At 44.0% G+C, this 9661-nt stretch overlaps 1 protein-coding gene across 1 annotated transcript; it reads left to right on the top strand.

The window, feature by feature from the left end:
- Nucleotides 1-3372: 3372 nt before the first annotated feature.
- On the top strand, nt 3373-7723 carry tmem91 (transmembrane protein 91; the record flags this gene model as incomplete). The annotated part of the gene is made up of 3 exons (XM_079225292.1): nt 3373-3813; nt 6439-6585; nt 7568-7723. 3 exons carry the CDS (start codon nt 3373-3375, stop codon nt 7721-7723), a joined length of 744 nt encoding a protein of 247 aa, XP_079081418.1.
- Nucleotides 7724-9661: the final 1938 nt, after the last annotated feature.

The raw sequence follows: 9661 nt of genomic DNA, 5'->3' as shown, positions 1-9661 counted from the left end.
GGGCAGTTTGCTCGGAGCCTTTGCTGACGTCAGTGTGTTGAACGATCACTCAGCGTGTTCAGTGTGAAGGAGGGGTATGCACAGCAAAGCAGTATCAACGCACAAGAGCAGAACGCAGCCCTCAGCACCGCGCCAGTCCAAAGACACCCAATTATTCTGTGTTTTTCTCTCTCTCTGTGCTGTGCTGTGAGGCGCGCAACAACGAGTCATTGAACTGATCTGGAGCACATGAAGCACTCCGCCATGCAGAATGACTTACTTACTGTTGAGATATCACGTGGTTTGTTGAAATGGCACATTCATATTCAACTTTTTCCCTGGTCTCTGCCATTCAGTCATGTGCTCATTTCAGATCTTTTCCACAAAGTCAGTCGGATGTGAGTTTAGCACCACTAGGTCATGTTTACGGGGCAATCAGCATCATTATGTCCAACTGTTCTTTCATTTTCTAAGTGGCTTATCCTGTGTGTTGGTGCAGGGGCCGGAGCCTATCCCAGCATGCATTGGGTGAGAGGCACGTGCTAACACCTATATGTTAAAGCAAAGCAGGTTGGATTAAAAACCGAAATTTAGAATGCAGCCACACGATCATTTTTGTCAATATGTATCGCTGAAATGCCTGAACAATATGAACAGATACATCTCTTCGTAGTCCTATTTCTGTCTATATACAGTCTCAGCTGGTTGAACCTCACTTTTGTCTGCTCTGGCTCTCTGTAATTACCCACTTCAATACAGCCTACGTCACTCGTTAGCTCTGTTTCCCTTTAAGTCTCAGTTATGAACACGTCTAAAACTGGGATTTGTTGTTTCATTCTATTTTCAGAGTGCCATTTTAACAACTGGACTGACGTCATCCTTTAAAGTCAACTCTGGCTATTTTATGTGTTTGATCATAGAGAATTGTCCCTGTGAAATAAGCAAAAATAAAATAACTCATACAGCTAATAAATACCCATTAACCATGCAAATGGTATTTCCTGTACTGCTACATTGAAATGTCGATCAAATCGATATGTTCCGATTGTGGAGCCGTCAAGAAATACATTAACACAGCTGATTGACAGCCGCTGCGCAGCCTGATTAAGTGTATTGACATTTAAAATGATAGATCACATAGAACGGTCACGGTAGATTTTTACGTCAATACAGCCCATCACCACGTCTGGTCCAGCCTACGTCACATTTTGACGCGCCCACACAAAACCGCAATGTATGTACCTCTGGGAAAACGTCACTTTCAATTAAGGAAAATGTCCATCTTAGTGTGGACGGTGGGCCAAAACCGAGAGAATAAAGGGAATTTTTCACCTCTACAAATTAGGAAGAGAAGACCACTTTAAACATAGAAAGAAATACATTTTATGGTTATAGCTGACAGGGAGAGACTCAAGTGCAGAGGCACACAAGGAAAGTTCAAAACAGAAGAGAGCCAACAAATTCAGATGGGGAGTAGGCAAAATGTAGATTGTAGAGTTTACTTTTTTAAATGTATTATTCTCCCAGAATTGCTGGAAAATCATCATGATGATTTTCCAGCAATTCTGGGAGAATGAGTAATCAAGGGCAGGTGTGGATAATCATGAGGGGGGGAACACACAAGGGCAAGAACCGAAACCACAGAAGACGTTCTCGCCAGGCGGAATGAAATAAAACAGCAACAGTGACGAAAGAAGGACACCAAAGGAAAAAAAGTCTCTACGTGAATGAAGACACAACCAGAACGTCCTTTCCCATTAGAAAACTATCATCTCTCCGTCTTAAAAAGCTTTACTGCCACGGTTTTCTGGCGGTGTCTTTGGTGTATCACTAATGCTCAGGCCACATTGCAGCGCTGCGGTAACTAACCAATGGGTCTGTTTACATAGTTACATTGTGTACTCACCTTTATTTTTGAGGGCAAAGATGGAAAGATGGGAGATGGTCCCCTGCGAGGTTAGCCATCCGTGCCGATGCGGGGAATGTGGGGTGAGGGTCAAGTTTAGGCATGTAGCCCAAATAGTGTGTGTGTGTGTGTGTGTGTGTGTGTGTGTGTGTGTGTGTGTGTGTGTGTGTGTGTGTGTGTGTGTGTGTGTGTGTGTGTGTGTGAGTGAGTGAGTGAGAGGAATAATAACTCTGGTCCAAACTGGGGCCTTGGCAGTGAAGCTTGTGATGTCTAAATATTTTGTGTGACCTTGCTCCTCTCTTAACAGACCTCCTCGCCCTCATCAAACTGGATAGAGAGCTGCCCGACTCCTCGTCTGTCCCGAATGAAACCCTCTTAAGGTGGAAGGGGGAACATTAAAAATACATGTCCCAAAGGAGCGCTGTCGAGCCAGGCTGGCCAAAACCCACAGCCATAAATCAACACCGGAAGACTTTGGATTTCTTCATCATGGCTTCCTGCAGCAACAGCAGAGGAACCGGCTTGTTGGCGGGCCCGCTGACCTGCCGACGCGCGCCATAGGATTCTATTTCTGGAGCCGCGTTGCTTTTGCAGATTAACTGCCCTCAAATATGGCCCCAATCCGTTCATTGCGCCACTAGTTTGACTGCTGTCGGAGGTTGTGTACGTCAAAGATTCAAAACAACCCCACTGTGCACGAGCCCATGGAAGGGCCACTGCTTTTCTTTTTTTCAAGCAGTGTCAGTGCAAACAAACACACGGCTGTATGTCAAGACAGGTGGAGAGTCTGTTTTGTTATTCTCTTCACAGTCATTGCTCATTTGCATCCAGAGCGGTTGAGGGGAAAGATTGCCGTCCAACGATTTCATGCTGATCACATGACACTGTGCTTAGATTAATTAGACTTTGTCTTTTATTGCATGAGACAGTTTTCATGAGTTCCTGAGGGCCGATCGCACTGAAAACCCATTGCCCAGTGTTTTCTTTAGCCTGTCAGGGGCTAATCAAGGTCCTCCATCATCGGAATTGACATTTCCATATTGTATGAGAGAGAAAGTAGCCAACATTAGCATATTCATGAACGCTGACGCACTTAATCATGGGAAATGGAAGACGCGGGGCTAACCCCGAGCCATCAAGTCCTGAAACAAATAGCTTATGACATGTGAGGAAAAGAGGATCTTGAGACTCCTGCGCAACTTCAGCACATCCCGTAACACACAGGAGACGGCTACCACTGGAACACTGAGGATATTTCATGAACCTGGCATGTGTTGTCTGCCTCTGGACAGAGGCCTGAAATAAGAGAAACATTAAACAATAGGATTACGGATGGATTATCACTGAAACACTGAAGCCACCAAAGCAGCTGCCTTTGCGTAAACCTATTGGACACTCTTCAGGGAGTCGCTCTGCAGGCCGATTTGTAGATTACGTTTGGTTGTGGATGTGGTGGTCTCTTGTGTGGTTGGTATTAAAAGAGAGGGATGGAGAATATAGATGAGCTGGAGCACCCTCTTCTGGGAGAAAGCCCCAATAACAGCCGGGCATCGGGGATGGGGATGGGGCCGGTGCCGGGGCCCGGACAGGCCCCTGGCGGGATGTACAAGGGCATCTTGGTGAAGTGTGAGGAGGACATGGCCTACCCTCCCTTAGCATGGAGGAGCTATTGTGGGCATCGTCCTGAAGTTCAGCAGCAGCAGCCACTGGACCCTTGCTCCCTACCTCGCACGATGGAGTCCTTTTACCCGCCGGCACCCATCTGGGGCCATGCGGACACCCTGCTCAGCAAAGACTACCTGGAGACCACCTTTGTGGACATTCGGCCCGGCTCCACGCTGGAGAGGAAGCTGCTGGCCGAGGCGCAGGACTTCCACAGTGCGTCCTACAGCATGGACGACTCTGACGACCTGCTCCCAGACTCTGACGTAAGACATCCCACTCATGTATACCGAAAGCAGTTTGTTTACTTGAATCTAGCATTCATTGAAAACAGACATATGTGTCATCAGAACGCAGTGCAACCTATTCACTTTCTGCAGATGCCCAAGAGAAAGACTTATAGCGCCAAAACAAGGGTTAATTTTCTCATCTATTAAGCATCAGAAAATAGTAAAAACGTCCCAGTAGGTCTGGAGGACACCTTCAAATGTCTTGTTTTGTCCAACCAATCCAAACCCAACGGTAATCATTTTATAACCATGTAAAGCAGAGAAGACACCGGAGAAGCTGAGTCAGAGAGCCATTGCTAGATACATGACTGAACAGATAATTGGAAATGTCAAAGTAGTTGCAGATTATTTTTCTGTCGATTTAATTAATTGACTAATTGTTTCACCCCAACACATAAATAATCATCATATCCGTCCATTTCATTTCTACCACGTCCTCTTTATGGCTCGGAGGAGTTTTGCATAAAAAGCAGAAGCTTCTCTCCTACTTTCAGTACAGACTCTGGGAGCCAAAGAGGAACTTAAAATAGACATAGGAGCACTGCATTTCAGGGGTAGGCAGCAATTGAATGCTCACTGTCAAAAAGCCAGATTACATAAAGCTCCGCTCCTGCTCCGGTGCGGGTAATGACACTACAGCAGCGATGGAGGATGCCAGTTCTATTTCATAGATCACTGAGCAGAGCCCACCCTGGAGTGAGATGTAAATTAGCTTTAAGATTCTTACGGTGGTCATCTGACGTTTTGGGAGTCAACATGAGAATGTATATGCTGCAAATGTCCCGAGTAAGTAGCCGCTGGCTGTTTGGATAATTATGAAAATTCTCTCAGCAAGGTTATATCACAAAGGTCTAATTACCCACCGCGAACTAAAAGGCTAAAGGCCGTTTTTACGATTAGGACTATGATGAAGAACATAAGCGAGCGGACAAATGCACAGTAGTGACACACACACACACACACACACACACACACACACACACACACTGTTAAAATCGAGAGGCTGCTGCAAAGTTTAGGTGAGGAGTTTGCTCCACAAGGACAAAAGAATAGCGAAATTACTTTTCTCCAGCTCATTCTGAAGGCTGGCAGTAGTGCAACGATGCAAAAGGCGCAGGCCAGTGGGAATAAAACCTTGCAGTGACCTCAAAGAGCCACCGCGCAACATCTCCTTCTCCCTGGTTTCACTCCAAACCTCAGTTAGAGGACTCAAACTCCATCGCTGCTTCGTTCTGACTGATCAGTACGATACAATGCCAGAGCGAGAGAGATGACCTTAGGAGAAGTTTTAAAGTACTATTGACGTACTCTGGATTTTTCTCCGACTGATCTTCTTTGATGTTTAAAAGCAGCTGCTTTTATTTAATTTTTTTAAGGGATGCTGGCCTATGAAGCATTTGCTCGAATGTTGCAGGAGCATATTTGGCAAATGCACGATAATTTCACGCACACAATGAAACAAGCGGCGCAATATGACAGGGTCCGAGTGAGAGAGAAAGTCATATTGGATGATTGCAGCTATTTCAAGAAGATGCATGAGTCATGAATCGCTTGCGGTCAGCAGAGCTAGTGCACATCCAGGATAACCCCATTCAGTCACATAATCTCACAGGCACCAGTGAAAATTGTACAGATTTTATGGAGGACGGGAGCACAACAAAACAAGCACATTTTGAATGAGTCCATGAAACAGTGACTATGTTTGTTTAATGCAAATTTTAGAATTAATATTACGAAACATTGGCCTATACTCAGTCGAACAAATAACTAAGCTTTGAGTCCAAAGGGCCATGTATAATGTACATCTTACTTATCTTACTTATCCTCGTCTGGCTATGTACATACTTTTGCTTTGTGGATAAACACACTGTGTTACACTATACGCAGTTAAAAGTAAAAGTAATGGGCTCCCACAAAGTTAAAAGGGGTTTGATTTGTGGTGCTCACGGCATTTAAAAATGAAATTCAGCATATATTCAGCATATATGTGCCCTTCATTACATTACATTACATTTCATTTAGGTGACGCTTTTATCCAAAGTGACTTACAATAAGTGCATTCAACCATGAGTACAGACCCAGAACAATAAGAATCAGGAAAGTACAATTTCTTCAAGAAAGCCAAACTACAAAGTGATATAAGTAAGTGCCATTTAAGTGCTACTAACGTGCTCCTAAGGTGCTACTTGCTTTATTCAAGGTATAGTCGAAAAAGATGTGTTTTTAGTTTGCGGCAAGAGATGTAGAGACTTTCTGCTGTCCTGATGTCAATGTGGAACTCATTCCACCATTGAGGAGCCAGGACAGAAATAATGTCCCGGTTACTCTGGAGAACCCACAGGTCTTTGAGTGAAAGAAGTAGTCCCCATGAAAAAGGTTTGCATTGTGTTCTGTGGATTTTTCAGAGTAATATGGACACATTTTATGAGAGAAGTTGCTGTTGAATTTCTTAAATGTAATTTCCAATTGCTGGTAAAAGATGAATTAAATGAATCTCCAAGACAAATATCTCAAAACCTCTGCAAATGAAACCATCTGCGAGGTAATTCCTTCTGTAGTTTAAACTGAACTCAACCTAGGTGCGCTCTGTTTGAATCCCAGGACTCATCCATTGATGACTTCAGCGATACAGACAGTGAGGACAACTTCCCTCTGATGATCCCTCAGGACTACCTGGGTCTAGCCTTCTTCTCCATGCTCTGCTGCTTCTGGCCCCTGGGCATTGCTGCTTTCTACCTTTCACAGAAGGTACACTCACACACACACACACAATTGGATTGCATTTACATGAGCAGGATTATGCCGCAAGAGGTTGGAAATTAACAAATTCAAAGAAGAAACGCATTAGGATGTGCATTGTTTTTTTTGTTTTTTTTACATTTAGATCATTTCAGAAACAGTGTCTCTCTCCCATAATTAAATCTTTAATTATATAGCATTTAATATCAATATAGCATTGTGTCAATACATATCATTGATACATTTCCTTTCCGTTCCGTTATTTAAACATCTTAACCTTCTATTGCTGCTATGACTGTCTATATGTATATATGCCATTTTATGTATTTTCTCTCCTCTTGCTGTTCAAAATCCGTCTCACTCAGTGTTAATTTGATAGCTAAGATTATCAATCTCTTGGGAGACAAGGCTGGTGGAAATATGGAGCAGACCAAATAGAAGAGGGGATAACAACACTGCACCAACTATCTCATCACTCACTATTATCAGTGACAGTGTGGAAAAGCCCATAACATCTCTATCTCTAGTCGCCAGAGGCCCTTAGTTTATAAAGGCATCCTCCCAACAGTGCGGGTGGGGGGGGGGGGAAATCCCATTAAGGTTTTTGCAAAGCTAACTGGCAGCAAGCTGCAAAGGCCTTTTGATCAGATCAATGGCCTTCGTTAAGGTTTAATTAGAGTCATAACAAGAAGCTCCAAGGTGATAGATATCCAATATTGTTGAGTGCCACCTAAAACAGAGGTCAGAGTCAATGACGAGGGGGGAGGGAGGGTGGGGACGGAAGGAGGAAGGAGAAAGTGATGAATGAGGCACAACCTCCGGGTGCGATTCAGAGAAGGAACATAGTATGGGCTTAGCGTGTGACTGGAATGAGTGGAAGAGGAAAGTGGAGGCCCAGGGAGGACATTGACAAATGATGACGAATGCCCATCTCTCCTCTTTCCCCACCTCCTGTCCTCTAATCCTTATCTCGCTCTGCTGTCTCCTCCAGACCAACAAGGCGTCGGCTCAGGGGGATTTTCAGGGGGCCAACGCAGCGTCTCGCCAGGCTCTTTGGCTCTCGGTGCTCTCCATTGTGTTTGGAATCATCACGTACATCTGTGCCATCGCCGCATTGATTTCCTACCTGTCTGGAAAACCACCATAAAACCCAACTACAACACACACACACACACACACACACACACACACACACACACACACACACACACACACACACACACACACACACACACGCACGTAAAATAATCACAGTGTTTGTCTGTCGACCCTACACCGACTAGAAAAGGACAGGAGAGCTGGTGTATAGGTCATAATCACCTCTAATTGGATCAGGACATTATGCAGCTCAGAGGTGAGCCCTCTTTGAAAAAGAAATTCTACCATATCACTCCATATCCAAGATTCAGTGTGTAAATGTGATTCATGTTGTCACCCGAGGTGAAGCTACCTGCCATCCTTTGAATTTGTGCTGTCCCCCGTCATCACGTGTTAAACATTACTCAAGTAAAAACTGGGGCAACGATTGCAGATGTTATCGCAACACTGTAGACATCACTGTCACTGGAAACGGTAAGAGAAGTGACGGGACGCGCGGCCGAGTGGAGGCAAGGAGACGGGCGATGGAGGCTGCAGATCTGTGAGAAGGTCGCAGCAAGGACGAGGCAGCAGCTAAATCCTGATGGAGCGCATTGTGCTGTCGCTTGTGGGGTGAAAGCTGGGGACAGCTTTTAGAGCCCCACAGCTTTAAAAAAAAAAAAAAAAGTATATATAATGTGTGGAGCCAGAAGCATTATTCTTTCAGAGAAGCCAGAATTTGTTGCGACTCTTCTGGCCAGAGAGAGGGACCTACAGGGAAACACTGCACATGTGCATCCTGATTTTACATTCTGCGTCACAATTGTTAACAAGCAGAACGGACAGAATCTGCTTTGTTTAATGCCAAGTTCAATAAGTATCTTTATTTTTAAATGCACTAAAAAAAAAGAAATGGAAAAAAAAAATGACATATAGTGCCATTATGTAAGAAAAATAAATATAACTTCAGGAATTTACAAATGCAAAGCAAAGTGGTGATGTGGAACACTGGCTCGAGGTAGAGGAATAAAGGAGCTGCTTCTGTATACAGTGTTCGAAAATGATGACTAGACAGGAGGTGCAGACATGCAAGGAAAAGTGCCAAAAATATGGAAGATACTCTAAGGATGATCCTTTTATGAGCTGTTCCATGAATAGAAACACCCAGGCTGCTGCTCCACGCTCTCCAAATATAGATTCTGATACTTTCTATTTCAAAAAGATGACTGAAATTCTTCAGAAAGTTGCTTCTTGCCGTATGACAAACTTGAAAATGAAGTTGGCCCTGTAAACTTATGTAAGCAAACAATAAGACTTCGTTCAGATGAGCAAAGGGGTAAAAAAATAAATAAAGACAAAAGGAAAGGTTGCCTGGCGAGACATCTTAGCGCTCAGCCACGTGGATGCATGAGTCAGTAAAATCTCCATTTCGGTCACGACAGAAACCTGCATGGCCAGTTTGTAGTTTGCCGTGTACGAACCTGTTGCAAGCTAAGATCACTTCCTTCTTTTGGTCCTGAATTGTTGCAACCCCCAGCTTTGGGAAAAGTCAAACACTCTGGCCATATTGGTTTGAGCTTAAATGTGCCATTAAGGAAGCAGTGAACAAGGGAACTCAAAGTAAATGATTTAAAAAAAAAAAGGTCCAGTAAAAGTTGACATTTTCTATTTAGATGTATAGTTTTTATAGAGTCTCCTGATGAACTCCAAATGTTTTGTTTTCTGCAAACCCAGTGTTGTATCAAGACTGAGCTGCTAATATATAATAGTCACTGTAGGTGGTATATGTAGACACAACTGTGACATCTCAGTGTCTGACCCTCGCTGGCTATCACCATTGATGTGCTGCGATACAGCTGCACAGACCGAGGCCGCACAGCGCTGTACAGTCCTGACAATCCCGAGCCGTCCTCCGTCTCCACTGGACATTTGTGTCAATGACAAAAACAGACCCTTTGTTGTTACAGCTGACTTATCACAATTAGTGATTTATATGTGAGCAGTTATT

The sequence above is a fragment of the Taurulus bubalis genome (genome assembly GCF_910589615.1).
Source record: "Taurulus bubalis genome assembly, chromosome: 10".
NCBI lineage: Eukaryota > Metazoa > Chordata > Actinopteri > Perciformes > Cottidae > Taurulus > Taurulus bubalis.
The sequence above is the reverse complement of the archived record's forward strand: the minus strand, read 5'-3'. Positions and strand labels throughout refer to the sequence as shown.